Below are 18653 nucleotides of genomic sequence, written 5' to 3'. Positions count from 1 at the left end.
GTGATGGTGAAACTATTAGAGACCGCTTGCCCAAACTGCAACCCAAAACCCACTTCTTTAGCCAACACTTCAATAAAACCTGAAAACTGATGTTTTAGTTTAGAAAAAAACAACTCACAGCCAATCCAAGCAATTATAAATCCTTGGCAGCACACTGACCGGCCATGCGAAAGCTCGGATCACTTGTGGCTAATGATTTGTGGCTCGGAACATCATAACCTGGCACCACTACTCCCTTCCAAGCATGCGCATGGCCCCTACGTACTCTGCTATCCAATGCTCGACTGCTGGGGTGATGCTGGGGTGACTTGGCTCGCATGCCGACAGAGAGGGCTCTGCGTGCCCACTGTGGCGTGCAAGCCAGAGGTTCGCTACCACTGGCCTAACCCTACCCTGGTGCACAAACCTAACCCTAATATAGGGGTAAAGTTACATTGTAAGGAGGGCGGTTTTGAAAAAGCCGTCTTTCAGAAGCATTTTCTGCACAGCTCATCATTTCTGCCCATTTTAAAGATATTCCAACCATCAAAACAATGCCAGGAAACCACATTTTTCTAAACCTAACCCTACCCGGGTTCACACCCCTAGCCCAAGGATAGGGGTAAAGTTCCATTAAAAAGAGGAAGATTTTCAAAAGCCGTCCTTGAGTAGTTTTTCTGCCTGTCTCCTTATTTCTGTCCATTATAAACACATTCCAACCATCAAAATCATGCCAGAAAAAATCAATTTTCGAATCTTAACCTTATCCTGGTGCACACCCAAAACCTTAATATAGAGATAAAGAAGCATTAAAAGAGGGAGATTCTGAAAAAGTCTTCCCTGAGTAGCTTTTTCTGCACAGCTCAACATTTCTGCCCATTCTGAAAAAATTCAAACCATCAAAATCATGCCAGGACACCTCACTTTCTGAACCGTAACCTTATCCTGGTGAACATCCCTAACCCTAGTATAGGGGTTAGGTTCCATTGAAAAGTGGGCGGTTTTGAAAAAGCCATCTTTGAGAAGCATTTTCTGCACAGCTCATCATTTCTGCCCATTCTAAAAACATTCCAACCACCCAAACCATAACAGGAAACCATGTTTTTCTAACCCTAACCCTACTTGGCTGCACACCTCTAACCCTAATATAGGCGTAAAGTCCCATTAAAAAAAGGGAGATTTTGAAAAAGCCATCCTTGAGTAGGTTTTTCTGCACAGCTGAACAGTTCTGCCCATTCTAAACATATTCCAACCATCAAAATCATACCATGACACCTTGCTTTCTGAACCCTAACCCTAGGCTGGTGCACACCCCTAACCCTAATATAGCTGTAAATTTCCATTAAAAAGAGAGTGGTTTTGAAAACACCATCTTTGAGAAGCATTTTCTGCACAACTCCCCATTTCTTCCCATTCTAAACACATTCCAACATTCAAAACCATGCCAGGAAACCATGGTTTTCTAACATCAACCCTACCCTGGTGTACACCCCTAAACCTTGTATAGGGTTAAAGTTCCATTGAAAAGAGGGCGGTTTTGAAAAAGCCATATTTGAGAAGCATTTTCTGCACAGCTCAATATTTCTGCCCATTCTAAGGATATTCCAGCCATCAAAACCATGCCAGGAAACCACATTTTTCTAATCCTAATCCTACCCTGGTGTACACCCCTAACCCTACTATAGGGGTAAAGTTCCATTAAAAAGGGAGATTTTGAAAATGCCTTCCTTGAGTAGCATTTTCTGTACAACTCATCCTTTCTGCCCATTCTAAACACATTCCAATCATCAAAATCATGCCAGGTCACCTCGCTTTCTGAACTCTAACCAAACCCTTGGTGCACACCCCTAACCCTCGTATAGGGGTAAACTTCCATTAAAAAGAGCGTGATTTTGAAAAGGCCGTCCTTGAATATAAGTTTCTGCACATCTCAACATTTCTGCCTACTCTAAACACATTCCAAACATCCAAATCATGCCCAGACACCTCGTTTTTCTAACCCAACCCTACCCTGGTACACACCTTTACCTTAATATAGGGGTAGACTTTCATTGAAAAGGGGGACGTTTTGGAAAAGATTTTCTTTTGTATCATTTTCTTCACAGCTCAGCATTTCGGCCCATTCTAAACACATTCCAACCATCGAAATCATGCCAGGATACCCTGTTGTTCTAACCCTTATCCTTCCCTGTGCCAAATCTGCAATAAAACTTGAAAACTGAGGTTTTTGTTTAGAAAAAACAACTCAGAACCGGTCCAATCAAAATATATATGTCCTTGCCTGACCCCTGACCGGCCATGCGAAAACTCTGACGAGTTGCAGCTCATGAGTTGTGGCTCGTGACGTCATTGCATGGCACCCCTACTCCTTTCTGAGCATGTGCATTGCTCTTATGTGCACTGTTTTCCAATGCTCGGCTGCTGGGGCGACTTAGCTCACGTGCCGACAGAGAGGTATCTGCGTGTCCTCTGTGGCACGCGTGCCATAGGTTCGCCACCACTGGCCTAGAACATACAAGAGCTGAGCAGGGCTGTCAAGGCCAGGGCATTTGAAGGATTCATTCATAGGGTTGCCATGATTCAGAGATGACTTGACAGCATAGAGCAGCAAGATCTTTCATCCAGTGTAATAGACAATAAAAACACAAATATTCTCTTCTTATGCTGCTAGCAGGCGTCCTAGTGGGTAGTAACCAAAATTGTCCTGAGGATATTGGCAATGGTGCTGTGGTAGCAGAACACAACTTGATTTGCACAATGGGAAAAAAACCTAGAATTCAGAGGCGTGAACCGAATTTTGAAGAAAATTATGCATTTTTGCCATTTTTGAATTTTGACAGAATTTATATAAGGATTTTTTCCCCCTGTTTCTCTAAGTACATTTCACGGGTATGTTGATTTACAGGTGTACAGCTCAGGAGCACCCCAGAGTTTCATACCAATTTTACAGAAAATGATTATTTTATTTGTTCCCATGGAAGGGATACATGATTGCAATTAGGTTATTGTAATTATCATACTTTACTATGCTCTTTATGGTTGTTTATGGTTTATAACTCTTTTGTATTTGAAATTGGTCAGTATTTTTACTATATCTTATTATTTCTTTTTCTTGAATTTTTGGTGGCTTATGGCTATGAGCAATGAAGACTGACCAGTAGCGTACCATTATTATCCTTAGCTTAGGGATAATGTTGGTACTACCCATAGGCCGCAATCCCACTCAGTCCATTAATTTCATTAGTATTCCATGTAGACAAATCGTTTTCAAATTAAGCTACAATTCTGCCTCTGTTAGTTATGCATCTATCTTCCCTGCAGCCTGAAATTTTTTAAAAAAGAAGATAAGAGTGAAGTTGGCTTTACCTTTCTTTCCTGACAAGAGAAGCATTCAGTCCATTGTGACCACTGGCTTAGCTGACAGTTAATTTGAGTGGGTGTTCCAATTTGTCTTCTTGATCTCCTAAAGAAGGTAAAAGTGATGGACAGGACTGAAAGTTCCCATATTACATACTTCGGTGGAAATCTTTCACTGAGTCACAGTGTTGAATTATAAAGAACAAGTGGGACATGCAACAAAACTCTGCCTCATCCAGTGCTGTCACCTTCATGCTTGGTTCTCTGTGTCTTCCCACCCAACCGTCTGGATACCATGCGCACTGGGCCCTTGGAGCAACATCCAAGAGTAATTGACTGTGCACAGCCAGTCCTGCGGGGTCTCTTGTGTAAGCAGTCCCTACTGCATGCTTAATGTTGATTCAGTGCTTTTGTGAGCAACCTGAAGCAACCAGAAACATTCATTTCTGGGAGGTTCAAGTCAGCAGAACTCCCATGAGGGGGCTCTGCAGACCAGCCACTGTACAGAAACCATAACTTCCATTCATAACAGGGCTTCCTATGGGAAGCACTAAATCATGACTGTGCAGTCCACAGGGTTGCTTGCACGGTGGAGTTGATTGCTCTGACCACATGCACAGAAGCCGTGCTGGGCTGAATGTGAAGAAAGGCAGGATGGGATACTGCTCGTGGAGGAGGCTCCCCTGAAAATGGCTTCTGTACTTCTACAGACTACAAGCCTCCTCTGTTTTGCAGAGATGGTACATTTTTGCTATATAAGCCATGGCACCCACCCCTGAAAAGTGGTGCAGCTAGGTAATTTTAGGACCTGGACTTGATGGTCTAATGTGGGGTGAGGGGGGGTTGCTTTAGATAGTCATTTGTATAGTCAGCTCTGGACCACAAAACTAACCTTTATTGTCTCATTCTTCTGTGCAACTTCCATTTGGCTCTTTAGAACAGCTTCTGATATGTTAAAGCAAAAACAAATCCATGTGTTTGCCAACCTTAACTAAAAAGCACTACTCTGAGTGGTGCAATTTCCCATTTTAAACAGGATGACTTTAGGAAGAGAATGTAATTTGCTTCTGCCAGCCTAATTCTAAACACACAACATTTTGTGGCAGAACGGAATAAATTAATTTAAGTAATAAATAAACAAATAAAACTTCTGTAACCATGTATAATTCTACCTGGCCTCCTTGACTATGAAATATTGTTCAAATAGGTAGAAACGATTCAAGGACAAGCTACTTGCCACTCCCCCCATCGTGCCCCACTCTGGCTGCTCATTTGGCAAATCTGGGCAGCTGGGCCGTGGCATCCACCCGGGGTCCAGCCGTAGCCGCACCGCTGCTCAGAAGTACAGGAGGTGAGATGAAGAGAATTGTAAGAGAACATTCTTCTCCAAAACCAAGAGCCCAGTATATTGCCACTGTTGCAGTGTGTTCCCAATTCTGTTTCTCCCCTTGAAATGTCCAGGCCTGGCACTGCTTACATGGCATCTTGTTTACATGCTGTTTACATGGGCAGTGGTAGACATGGAAAGATACGGGGCTCAGGCCAATGGGACAAAAGTGTGTGAAGCAGAGACAAACAGTGGTATCTCGGCTCACAAACACCTTGGTTCACAACCAAATTTTGATTTGGGTTGCAAACTCCTCATTGGGTGTGCTGCCTCTGTCTTTCCTGTAGGAGCGCGCCTGTGATCCCGCACATCTTCCCTGCACGAACATGACTGCAATCGTGGCCATCTTGGGGTGGGTGGGGAGATGGTCACGGATGTGCTGGTTGGGGAGGGGGGAGATGGCCATGATCATGCTGGTTGCTCTGGGTGGGGGGGAGATGGCCGAGATTGTGCCCATCTTTGCTGCAGGAGTGCGCCTGTGTTGTTGCAGGAGACAGTGCTGGAGGGGAGCAAGGAATAGATTGCCGAGTTGCATTAGGCTGAAAAGCCGCAAACCATCCTGAAGCATGGTGGAAAGATGCCAAAATCAGAAGGTTATAATCAAATCTTGCTTTTGGATTCTCTCACAGCATCTTATTACTGCAGTGCCAATAAAATGGCATTTCAAAGAGCACCCAGGCACTACCTTACAATACTAAAATAGAATTAAAGAACATTAATTCACATTGGAAAACACTTTCAGACATGGAGGTGCACGTCTCACATACGTATGCATCTGCTTTATGGTTCAGGTAGAGAACTGAATATCTACCATTTTCCCTGTGAAATCAAAAGCAGTTCATAGCTGGTAAAAGAAGAAATTCAGTCAGTACTTGTATGAGATCTATGTGGATGACTGTTCAGAATGGAGTGCCTGAAGACTATCCCCTGTCAGAACTGGGTATGTTTAAGAAACATGTTGTTAAAGTACTTGCTGACTAAATCTGCAAAGTGCAGACCCAAATACAAGTTGCAGTCAGAAATGCATAAATTTCTGAGCTTACAGTGCATTCTGAAACACACACAATATTTTATACAACATGTGCACCTTTGAACAATGTCTTTAAACCATGCAAAGATTCAGGAGAAGTGATGTAATAGCTCGTGTGGAAGGACAGTCCTCCAGCTGGGCAGGTGATTTGCCCTTTCCTTCCTCCCCTGTTTTTGGGTGGCAATTTGCATGAAAGTAGCGCACATCCTAGAGGTGTTTCCAGGTGAAATCTGAAAAGCTTTAGGAAAACAGCTACAAGGACTAAGCAGAAATGATGCATGAAAACTCCTTTTAAAGGCTTTTAAAAAAGGCTGGCGATGTTTGTAGCATAGCCATCTCATGGTCCTCTAAAGTGCACTGATAGAAGATTCTGGTAAAAAGTGTAAGATTGGAAGATAAGTCATCGCTGAAATGCACCACTTGATCATAATTGCAGTATTTAGTAGCTAAAGTTAATGACACTGGAAATGCAATATTTCCACATCACATCTACCTAATGAAGACACGTCCTACAGCAGGTTCTGTTGTTTTCGGAGGGAAGCCCACTTCACCTTAGGAAATAACAGAGCTTCTTCTGAAAATGTATCTTTTCTCCATATCCATTGCAGAGGGTACAATAGTTTTCCCTCTTTCTTCTTCCTTACTTTGGAATCATGTGAACTGGACAGTATTAGGCCTTAAAGTATGTCAACCTTCAGTTATTATGAATAAAAAAATTCATGTGGGAAAAGAGTCTATCCACTTTGTGGCAGCTTCTCTAAAGCTCATCAGAATAAACCATCTTTTCAGTCCAAGTAAGTTAAATGAGTAGGTGCATTGTTGATGACGATGATGTTACGATTATTATGATTCTATGATTTCTGTGGCTTTAACAGTCAACTGTTCAGTGTAATATCCAGAAAACTGGACTGGGTCCAGGGAATGGGGCCTGTAAATGCTCTCAGACCAGCTATTATTTCTTTCATTTCTTCCTTTTAACTCTAAAACTGGCATAATGGTGAGCAGCCTCACAAAGCCCACGTGCGCTATGTGACTGAAGGAGCTCTGGCTACTCAGTTACTGAAAGGCAATGCTTGAGAGAACTTTCAGAGCGAATGCATCGACATTCTGGAGTGATTACTTGAGTCCTTCCATTACCTGATAACAGGAACATTCTCTGGTTGTTTCATATAGTCTTGTCAGAGCTTGTTTAGCCTCGAAAAAAAAAATGGAAGGATAACTAATACCCATGAAGAATGTTCACCTGCAGGTGTTCATGCGTCAAGTGAGACACTGGACACAGTCCTTAATCTGGATGAATCATTCCATAGGATAGGTAGATGCAGGAATTCCTATGCAGGTATTTGCACACAAGCCAATTCTATGTGCAGGCACATGCACCCAGTCTCCAAACATCCCGGGGCCACTGGCTGTTTTGCAGTATTTTGTACAGGGACTTTTAAACATGTTCAGGTGAACCCTTGCACTTTGTTTCCCTGAACAGGTACCCAGACTTATCAGATCCCGTTTAGATCTTTACATCCTCAGAGAGGTTTGCCTGGTGCCCACACTTTTTTCTTTTTGGTGCCAGGTGAAAACCTTTTTATTTTCCCATTATTTTAATGTTCAGTTGGTTTCAGTGTGGTTTTATCTTGTTGTGTTATCAGATGCTGTGCTATTTTATTTTCTGTTTTAGAAGACCTTTCACCCAGCCAGGGGTGCAGGGACATTTGGACATTTGGAGGCAGGCCATGGATGCTCGCACACATCTAGTCCCTGCTTTAGTTGTAGGTGAAGCCTGCGCAGGACTACTGGCATAGATTATAGGTGTACTGTACACCTGTCTGCCACACTGAGGATGCAAACGTCAGGCACAGTCCAAAGAACGACGTGGCTAGCAGAGCTAGCCAAGCTTCTGTTTCTTAAGCAGGAACAGCAGGTTTATGCCCCCAGCAGGAGCGAGAAACCAGGATGTGATCAAAAGCAGTACAGCTCTGCGGTAGCAGATCACTCCCTTCATGTGGCAATTCCTTGACATCTCTAGTTAAAAGGTATCAGGAAGCCAGGGATGGCTAAAGACCTGAGACCCGGAGAGTCACTGCTAGTGAATGTGTGTAATAGATAATGGCCTTGTTTTTTCCTGTATAAAAATACTTCCAGAGACTAACAAAAACCTGCAAGATTGTATGTATTCCCACACTATGAAACACAGTGATGATTTGAATCCCTCACATTCCAGAATAAGGCACATCCAGGCAGATTATTAATTGATAGGGAGGGGGAAGTCCCACATATCCTTACTGTTGAGTTCTGTCATTATCACTTACTGTACATTAATGCTGATGGTTGATTGACAAGCAGAATAAAAACAGCAAAGACTTTAGTGGCACCAGCAAATTCATCATGGCATGCACTTTCATAGGTTTTAACCCATTTAGTCTATCACACTGTTTGTCTTAAGAGACTGTGTTGAGCAGGGAAGTGGTACTAATTAGAAGAAAGAGGGATTCATCCAAAGCTGCAGAAGAAGACTCAATAATCAAGAGATGAGCCTGTGGATACTCTTCACTGTATGCTAGATCAAATCACAGTGTCTTTGTGGACAAGCACCAAAATCCATTAGTCAAACATATTTAAGAGGGCTAGACTAACAACTAATTTTAAAATATATTTAGCACTACATGTTTCAGCTTTTTAAGTTTCTGTCTTCATCAGCAGCAACAATGCTAAGCTGATACTAAGAGAGGCAGTTTGAAATGCTGGAAAACTAAAACTCCTAAGAAGAAAAAAAGAGATTTCAGTCATATAAAGCTTATGAATTGTACTTCTGGTTAAGGCCCTCTGAACTGAAATTTTTGTGTCCATAGGTCCCAAAGTTTTCTGTCAGTTATGTTAGTGCCCATGTTTGTTTGAATGGAAGCAACTGGAAACCTAGGACAATTTACATGCAAATGAGTTAAAATGTCTTCCAACAAGCTTCTCTAGGGTCGCTGCTACTGTTTTGGTGCAGATAGCAGCCTTGTGGTTAGAGAATCCTGTTCTTAGATCCATTGTGATTTTTCCTACATATCACATATGGCTTTTTTATTCAATTAAATAAAATATAATAGCAGAAGTACATGTTACTGATTGTATAGTTGCAATACTTTCTGTTACCAACTGTGCACTTTAAAAAAGTGGTTTTCTGGGGGTAACTGCAGGTAATGCAAAGGACTGACTCTGATGAGAGTCTGGGTTGCAAATACTTTGCTTTAGTGCTGCTTTAACTGGTAATGTATAAATTGGTTGCTTTTCAGAACATGATGCATGCTGGAGAATGAATGGTTTCTGCTTCATGAGCACAATAGGATATAATGCAGTAGCTGTCTTAAATTATCTGGGTAGTCAGATAATTTGGGTTGGTAGTCCATAACAAATAGAATGCATTTCCACCCAAAGATTTAGCTTTTGTTGAACCTGGATATCACTGATGCCAAATTGATCAGGAACTCAATAATGTGACGAGTGTCTCCATATTTTTGGAGTTGCACTATTTCTATTTCTTACATATTTTTACTTATGATTTACTGCATCAATACAGGATCCAGTGAGTCCTTGTTGTTTTGCCTTCCTTTTGTAGCTCTTTACACCTCTTTTTCTCTACCCAAATAGACAGACAGACGGACAGACGGACACTCCTGAATGCACAGACACACATGTACACATGCATGTGTGAACACATTTGGTTCTGGAAGCAAAAAAATGTAGTATCTCTGTCAGTTTTCCAAAACACATTCAATAGGTTCACCTTCACCTAGATTTTAAATTTGCCTCTTCATTATCTTGCTTTGTTTGATAACTTCATCAAACATCAAAAATCTGTTCTTTATTCAGTTTCAGCGAGGATTAGTAGAATAAATCTTCATAATTAAATGTAAATCTTTCCCTCCCTTAGCCTCATCTCCTGTTCCTGTGTCATATCCCAATTACCACTGATATCATTTTTTGATCTTTCTACATTATATTTCTTTTGGACAAGTTTCCAATTAGCAGTCAGAGAAGGCCCAATAGAATTTCCTTTTAAACACACACACACACACACACACACACACACACACACACACACTCTCTTCATTAGCCAATAACATATTAAAAGTTAAACCTATGCAAAAATTGTATTGTTTTTGTTTTGTTTTTTTACATTTTTCTACATTGTTTCATTCTCATAGCTCACAGTGCTTTTACACAGCATGGGTGAAAGCTAAATATTGAATTAGAATAGGAAAATGAGAAGTGTGGAATGAAACTCCTATCCCAAAGCAAAATGCGGCTCAAAATGAAATGTATTAAAAAGGTCTAATTATAAAACTGTACAGTGGCTTGTGTTACAGCCCTGTCACTATATTGTTTCAAGACTGGTATAAATAATTTTTTAAGCTTCTTGTAGGTAATAGTACCCAGCTACTACATTCCTGAGCATTAATTGATGCACCAACCAGATGGACCACAGTTTTTCCAAGTAAGGCAGTGTCTTATATTACATAAAAATAGACTTACCTCTGGGTTGGTGATCCCGTTAGATTACTGTTCGCTGCAGCTATATCTTGACATGTTAGAAGGTAAGCCATCAAGAGCATCATAGGTATCTTACTGAGACAGAAAGCCATTTCCTAAGCTTGAAAATTAAAGCTTTTGGATTTTGATTTGGAGACCTTGGGGTATCTCTTTTGGGAATTAGCTGGGTATTTGGGTGTGTGTGGTTTAAAAATATAGAGCACCCAGAAGGTGAGGCTGCTGTGAATCACTGGCAAAAGGCTCAGGCTGTGTTCTGAAAGAAATCACCCTTCAGGAAACAGATTCCCAAGCATTGGGCAATGGGATCTCTCTCAAAAGGTTCTTGTTTGCATATTAAAGTCAACAAAGTGTTATCTGTGGAACTGCACTGAATCCTCGTCGTTATTCAGCATAACATTTTTCTTAAGAAAAAAACTAAGCTATCCCTTGATAATGAAGTCCTTAAAAACCCAAGTCTCAGGAAAATATGATCAGTTACTTCTTGTTAACTGCTTGATTGGTACAGTAAAGCCAAGCAATATAACTGCCATCTATTTACAAGGGAATTTATTTGGCCCCATATATATATATATATATATATATATATATATATATGCGCATGTATGTATTCTCTTTCTTGTATGACACACCAATAGCTGGAGCAATTCCAGATACAGGAGTAGCATTTAACTCACATTAACCCCTTGGAGATGTCAATATTGTTTAGAAAAATGGGCTGCCTATAGAAAGAAGTGCATGTCGTATAATTGGGGTGTTTGAATGCAGAATCTGGGTAGCTGGATTCATATGATTTAATGGTGCCTGGATGGAGACCCTGTCCTATTGCTTCCTTTGCTATTTGGTAAATGGTTGTCTGTTTTCATGTGGTGGGAGTCAATGTCCAATTGTATGAGCATGTTCCCAGGGGTTAATTTGTAAACAGATTGATGCCAAGCCTGCCAAGCCTGGAGTCCCTGTCAATAATACGGCTCCTGAACTATGAGCCCTGCTCAGTTTAATCACAGGTTCACTGTGAAGAGCAAGTATTCCGTGTGTTTCTCTTTCTTATTTTGCAGTGGTTCCTGAAGTGAACTCCATCATTCAGAATTGGTTCCCAAGTTCTGCTTTGGTGAAATGTAGGTTAGATTAGGCCTAGACCATAAGAAAATGGTAGGTGTTAAAGACAGGTATGGGTAATCTTGTTGGAAGAGTAGGTGTCCAGGTAATGTAAAAATCAATCTGGACCTAATTTGGCTAATTAGTTACCAAGCAGAGCTGATGATCCAGATATTCCCATGTAGGAAAGCATCGCAAAATGATACATGGGATCATGCTGATAAATTCACTTGGGAGAAAAAATATGCAAACAGTGCAGAGCCTTAAAGGAAATGACAATTCATTTTTTTCCATTGCCTGTCCTGGTAAAATTGTTCCGAGCATCCAAGAAAGACGGAGTTATTGCTTATTTCATAACAGCTGTCATGTTTGCCTACTCAGTCTCTGCATCACTGGTATCTAAATCTTTGTTTTTTAAAAGCAGTTTGAGAGAAGAAAGAGGACACATGAAATATAATTTTTCTTTTAATTTCATACGTTTTGGGAAGTCAGCCACTGAAAATATCTCAAGTCCAAAGCCTGACTGGCCTTAAAAATGGCTGCTTTGCACTGTCAAATGCCTGCCTTTTCAGCATCTAGAGATATTATGGAAGCATTCTATTTTCTCCACCTCCTGACAGTAACATAAGAAACATGCAATGTATGATTAAAGCTATTTGTGGGCCATCTTCTAGAAATAAGACTAGGCACTGTCTTGTGCAATCAAGCACATCTGCAATCTCAGAAGGATAGGTAGCTCATTCTAGTGAGTGAAGGGCAGGAAAGGGTTAGAGAGATTCCAGCAGCAGAGCAATTTACCAGTGAAATAAAATAAGTCTCCTATCGCAAGGCAAAAAATAATAGCTCAAAGTTATACTTTCTCCTACAATAAAATTAGGAACCGGAGTGCCTGAATGAAGCAGTCACCTTCAAGACAATGGCCCTTTCACTGTGTACTGGTATTTGGCATTCCTCAAGGCACCCAGTCCAAAAGGCAGAGAAGGCAGCACACACACATGGTCCCGAATCACAAAACTGATCCCATGCTGGAAGACAACAGCTCGAAACTGGGATGAACCTTGCAATATATGAAAGGAGCTCTGGATGGGGTGATGGTGCCCTGTGGGGAGATGCTGGTCCCATGGCTGGTGGCAATGATTCTCAGCATAGAAGCAAACCTGGACACCTTCCTACTGCAGCCTTTTCGTAGGGCTGTGCACAGGAGCCAGTACATGATTTCAGTGGAACAAGATAGCAACTGAGGTCTTTTCTACAAGAGGCATTCCTTGTGTGCTTGACGTTCCTCACTCACAATGTTTGAACTTGCTTCAGACAATGAAACAATTCTAGAGTTTCATTTTTGTGTTTTCAGAGTTTTCTGAAAACTCTCCCCATCCTTTTTGCAACAGAAATAGTAAGAACAGCTATTAAATTACAACAGGGAAAGATGACACTCTTTCTCCTGGTGCATTTGCATTATTCTAGCACAGCTCCACCTATAGATTGTATAGGAGAAAAGCATGGAAAAACACTTGTTTGTGTACCCCTTCAGTCTCAATGCTACAGCAGAACTGAAGCAGATACAGCAATTAACAGCTTTGTGCAGAAAAGATCTGAAGTCCCAGTGGGCTTTGTGAGAGGGCAGAACCAACAGTGACACACATGTGAGTGAGTGAAGGCATTGGGTGGGTGTGTGATTAGGAGCTGAGCTGAACTGAGCTATTTTGAACCATTGCTCAAATTCTGCATACTAGAGACATTATAAATGGGCTCTGGGCACTTTCATTCATTTGGTTCATTAATTCAGGAAGGTGTAAGTAAATTCCTCTCCTGCTGTTATTAAAAGGTGCTAGTAGCTAGCCCATTAGGTAAGAGAATAAAACACAACTGCAAAAAAGCATATAATTATTTATCTGTATATAAGCATGGATGGATTAATTCCAAGAGCTTTGTGCACCCGCAACGTATTTTCTTCAAAAACCCAGAAAATCACTGTCTAATATTGTATATGAATATATAGGTCAATGGCTGCATACTACCCAATTTCTGGAAACTATGTCCTTATCATGCTGGCAGTTGTAGACTTATTTCTGTTAAACATGCATGTACCATAAGCCTAGAGTTCCTGGGGTTGCACTTGGCAGTAAGTCCCATTCAACTCAGTATGGGATACTTTTGAGTAACCATCTGTAAATAAATGCTATGATTTATGTGATCATCTAAGCATCTGGAGCACTTTGGGTTCACTTCTGGAGTAATAATACTATAGTGGGCTCAGAGTACTGTCCATCCCCCATAGCATGTGGGGAGCTGCTTTACATATGGAATACGTCAGCTGTCTGGCCTTCTAGATTTAGCACTGGCAAGTGGGAGGGAAGAAGGTGGGGTGCTGATTGGGAGTGGTGAAGGTCCACAAGGCCAGCCTCTTCCCCTTCCCATCCACCTGGCAGGACCCTTTTGCCCCAACTGAGGTCCAGTTGCAAACTGGGGAAGGGGGAAGGCAGTGTGGTGTTTTCCCCATCAGTGGGGAGAGAGTGCCTGGCCTTCGGAGTCCCAGTTTGAGGTTGCAGGATGTCACAGCTTGGAAGGTGAAGAACTGAAGGTATCCCAGGTGATGTCAGGAGGCCACAGGACTGCCACCTAAATCGCTCAACAAAATGATGTCTAGCTTTTAATCTGCCACCCTGGACATGGCTAATAATTTGAAACTATTCAAACGATCAGCATTTAGCACATTAAAACGGCTGGTATATGATATGATGTTTCAGACCCAGTTCATACCCACTATCCAGCGTGTCTGCAATGTGTTACCCCAATCTAGCAATGCTACCCCAGAGTTTGTTTATTTACTTATTTCTTCCAAATGTTTACATACCTCTTCCCATTTTAAAAATCCCAAGTGGCTTACAACAAAGGGTTAAACAATATAGGATTATGAAAGGGCAGCAGAATCTAGACAAGATAATGTTTTTGAAGAGACAGGATGAACAACAACAATGATTTCTGACAATCATCAAAAGCACATGATGCTTCAGCACCTGGCAAATCACAGCAGAGGTAGCTCCAGATTTATGCATACCGTATTATTGCTACAGTCCTGTTGCCCTGAAAGGACTTGATTGTGATTCCTGATGGCCAGATTCTTCTACTCTCACATAAAAATGGATGATGATGATGATGATGATATGCAAGGTTTATCCACCAATCACCACCTTGTTCATGGCTCCCAGCCCTCAACTCTTCCCTTGTGCAAAAGGATTCTGATGAGTCAAATATTACTTCCTTTTGGAAAGACCAGCCAGTGCCTTCAGGAGCCTCCTAGGCAAAAGACATAGCTCTGCCATCTTCCTTTGGCTCAGAGAATGAAATCACAGCAGGACCGCCAATGCAGGCTACAAATAACTGGTTAGCTTTTCCATCAGTGTCGTATCCTACCAGGTACCTCTAAAATGAGAGTCCTTGGGCATTTTTCTATGTTCTGGCAATCTCAGTTCTCGCAAGCCTTACAGGCATTGCCAGGAATTCTTTATATAATGCAGTGCTTATTCTTTCAAGAAATGAACAAAGAAAATGGTAACAAAGTTTCATTAGGAGTTACCTTTAGGAGTGCTTCCAAACCTAAGCCTGAACTGAAGTTTTACCCCAGTCCTAACATCCAGTTATACTCCTTATACAGAATCATAGAATAGTAGAGTTGGAAGAAGCCATGAAGGCTAAAGGGTCCAACCCCCTGCTGTTGCAGGACACCATGCCACTCAGATGGCTGTCCAGTTTCTTTCTGAATGTCTCCAGTGTGTCCACCACTTCTCTAAGGCAGCTGGTTCCACTTACATATTGCTCTGACAGTGAAGAAGCTTTTCCTGATGTCCAGCCTCAACCTGTGTTGCTGCAACTTGACTTAATTATTCCGTGTCCTACACTCTGGTATTGAGTGAAGATCTTGCCCTTCCTCTTCGTGACAGCCTTGGGGGTACTTATAGAGGGGTTTCATGTCCTTCTTCAGACGGTATGCAGAAGGACAGCCCTCAAGATGTTGCTGACTGCTTGCTTTATTTGTCCAGTAGAAGCTAACTCCATGCCCCCGGAGCCCTAACCACAACCCTAACCCTAACCTGAAATTGAATCCCAGTCCTAGCACCCGGGTACAGTGGCTGTGCATTCAGATGAAATGCACAAAAGCAGAAAAGGAACCAGGTTATCGCAACTCAGCACTTAACCCCACGTAGCTCTATCAGTGTTCAGAATGTACTTTTTCCTTGCTTGCCCAGCCAAGGCTATTCCCATGCCCCTGGACATGCAGAAGGACTACGATTTTCCTAACCCTTGTGCTCTACTGAAATAACTCAGATGTAGTTCTTATGAACGCAGACTGCATGCGCAAGGACAGCACTCAGTGTTTCCATGTTGACCAGACATAGTTTCTTCCCAGTCAAGGTTATTTCCAAGCTCCTGACCATGCACAAGATTCCAGATTTTCCTTACTCTATCCTTAAAAGTATTCCCAGTCCTGGTACTTGCACCAGCTCCTACTCATTCAGATTCAGGTTGAGCCAACTCATGGACTTCTGTCCTGAAGACTGTCTGGAATTTGTGCATTTTTAAATAGATAATGAAATTTGTTCAAATTAGTACCCCCAAACCATGTGGCTTTAGTATGGTTTGTGCAGAATCAGCCAATTCGTGTAGATCTCCATTTAGGCAAATTACAATTTTATGCAACTCAGCCAATTTTGCACTAATCAAGCTAGAGGAGGGAAAACAATCATGCGTAGCTCCGTTATGCATGCATAACTCCACTGATTAGGATAATGCTTAAATCAGCCCACAGAACCTTGCCAAGCCAGGCTTCTCAGTTGTGCATGGAGCCTATACAAGTAGAATAGTCCACCTGTTTTAGAAATTCACTCTTCCACTCCTGGATCAGCAACAGAGCAGGCACTGCTACCATGCTCACTCGCACAAAGTCTCCTGCATTTCTAATTGTGTGCAGGATTTAACTCCCAGAGGAGGACTGTATTGTTTTCTGGATCCTGGAAGAGGGCCAACATGAGACTTGTACAGTTGCCACCTGAGGGTCCCAGTGTGCTGTAAGAACTTAAGCAACGCATGCATTTCATTTGTCGTAGTCCTTTTTTGAAATGTACTGCCTTCTTGCTCCTCTGCAGCTTTGGTGCATTTCACCAGTGAATTAAGTTCATCAAAAGATCCTTAAAATAACAGTGCTTTGAAAAAGCAACAAAGTTAAACAAGGCCAACACCTTGACACTGTAGATATGAATCCATCATCCACTGCATCTGAAGGCAGCAGGGTAAGTGAGGGGGTTCAGGTCCAACAGAGGAGGACGGCCAAGGAGAGGCTGCTGTCGCAGCCTCCACACCAACCAGCAGCTTTTGCCCGGGATCACCACTTCACTCTGCCTCATGGGGGAGCCGGCTACCTGCCCTGGCTCTATCCTGCCTAACCAGGATAATAGGTTTTGTATTGAATGGCTTTCGAGTCCAGGGTTGTGCTGGGGAAATCCTGGCAAAGATGATCTCTCCTCTTTGGGCGTTGCAGTGCACAGAGAGTGGCTGATGTGAAACACTGAGTTAGGCAGAGTGAAAGTTGAAGTTTTTGACAACCTGTTCCCATTTGAATTTTTCATACAGGAAAAATTTTTGTACAGGACTCTCTTAAAATGCTGAGACGAAAAAAAAAGATGAAATTGGTCTGGCAAATAATTTATAATTTGGTCCAGTAAAAAATGTCATTATCTACCCTGTCTGTGTTTAAACTGCTGATCAATACATGCTGAAAACATTTTGCTTTCTCCCCAGAGAAATTGTAGAAAATGAAAGAACCCTTCCATAGGTAAAGCTAGCTTAGTTCGCCCTCTAGTGGGAAAGTTTGGCAATGCAATTAGTCCATTGATTTAATGTCTCAAACCACAATTTGATCATGACTGGCCATGCCCAATGCAGACACAGTGGGGGAAATTTATGTAAAGCTGGGTAGTTTTGAGGGACATAGGAAAGCAGGGCTGTACTTCTTGGCACTCATTTCTATTGGCATTATTGATGCAAAGGACTGGACTATAAGGGCCCTTCCTCAGACCCAAAATAATGTAGTTTTTGTTTCTATCAGGTTTGTGCTGCTTATAAAGAACAGGCATTGGTTAGAATGCTTGTTTGCATCACAAATGGTTTCCATCTGCTTTCCCTTCTGAATCAGCAATACAGAAATGTGACCTTGAAAAGTGTGAGATGCCCAAATGAATTGAAGAATCATGCAGAATAGGAGAACTGGAAGAGTAGCAGAACTGGAAGTGGCCAGGAAGGCCACCAGGAACAGAACTCCAGATTAAGCCATCCATCTCATATGGCTGTCCAACTGCAGCTAGAATGACTCTAGAGTGGGAGAGCCCACAGCCTCCTTAGGCAATAGGTTCCATTGTCATATTGTTCAGAAATTCTTCCTGATGTTTAGCCAAAAACGACTTATAAGCTTTCTGTGTAAAAATGCTTATAGGCCAGGATGCCATGCATAGCAAAGGCTGTTGTACATATTATTTATCTGCAGAGTGTAAATTAGAATGTGTGGATAGAAAATGGACCATTAACTATGTCTGAGGGATAGCGCATAAGCGTGAAATTACACATGCTTCCAAATATTTTCCTCCATTTTTTCCAAAATTTTATATTTCTGAATTATCTGCTTTTATTTTTGATGCACCAAAGAACCCTTCCATAGTCTCTTTTGAATTTCTGAATTCATTCATGGGTTTCCCACTCTTGACTTTCATGAGTACCAAGAGGATTGATTGAGCACAACAAAAAAGTAATATAAGACTCCATGGACAATTGTACCAAGATTCTTTTGATTTGCTCTACTGCTTTTTCCCTCTTGGATGCACACCTTAATGTAGTGAGGAAGTTTGAGACTTTCACAGAAGCTGAGAGCAATTCGTCCAAGAGGGCAGATGGTCTCACTAGACTGGTCATTCTAACAGAGTCATCCAAGGTAGAATGGTCAAAGCTGACCATTTAAGATGCATCCACTCCCTTCAGGAGTAACAGCCACATCAGCAGAAGACAATGGATTTCTCCAGTGGTGATAGGAGCAGAGAAACTTCTGAAGGGCAGCTACTGTCACAGACAATGACAGAGACTTCCAAACTAACTCTGGTTAGTACTGTGTAGAAGAAGATACAGTACTTCTTTATCTTACTACCTTGAAAACCCTATGCTAGACCAATCCAAAATGAAAGAGAGAGAGCCAGAACAGGGGGCCCCTGGGTTGGAAGGTACTCAACA

General features: G+C 41.9%; 1 protein-coding gene across 1 annotated transcript in view; it reads right to left on the bottom strand.

Moving 5' to 3' along the window:
• The window catches only part of C8A (complement C8 alpha chain), a 43137-nt gene extending 32572 nt beyond the window's left edge, over nt 1-10565 (bottom strand). The window contains exons 1-2 of the mRNA XM_044430516.1: nt 10269-10565; nt 3346-3442 (exon numbers count right to left, since the gene is read on the bottom strand). Of these exons, the coding sequence (XP_044286451.1) occupies nt 3346-3442; nt 10269-10378 (207 nt within the window). The 5' untranslated portion in view covers nt 10379-10565. The remainder of the gene's footprint in view (nt 1-3345; nt 3443-10268) is intronic.
• Nucleotides 10566-18653: the final 8088 nt, after the last annotated feature.

Source organism: Varanus komodoensis, unplaced genomic scaffold (assembly GCF_004798865.1).
Source record: "Varanus komodoensis strain SLA01 unplaced genomic scaffold, ASM479886v1 scaffold20_1, whole genome shotgun sequence".
In the NCBI taxonomy this organism is placed as follows: Eukaryota; Metazoa; Chordata; class Lepidosauria; order Squamata; family Varanidae; genus Varanus; species Varanus komodoensis.
This window is presented reverse-complemented; position numbering and strand designations above follow the sequence as displayed.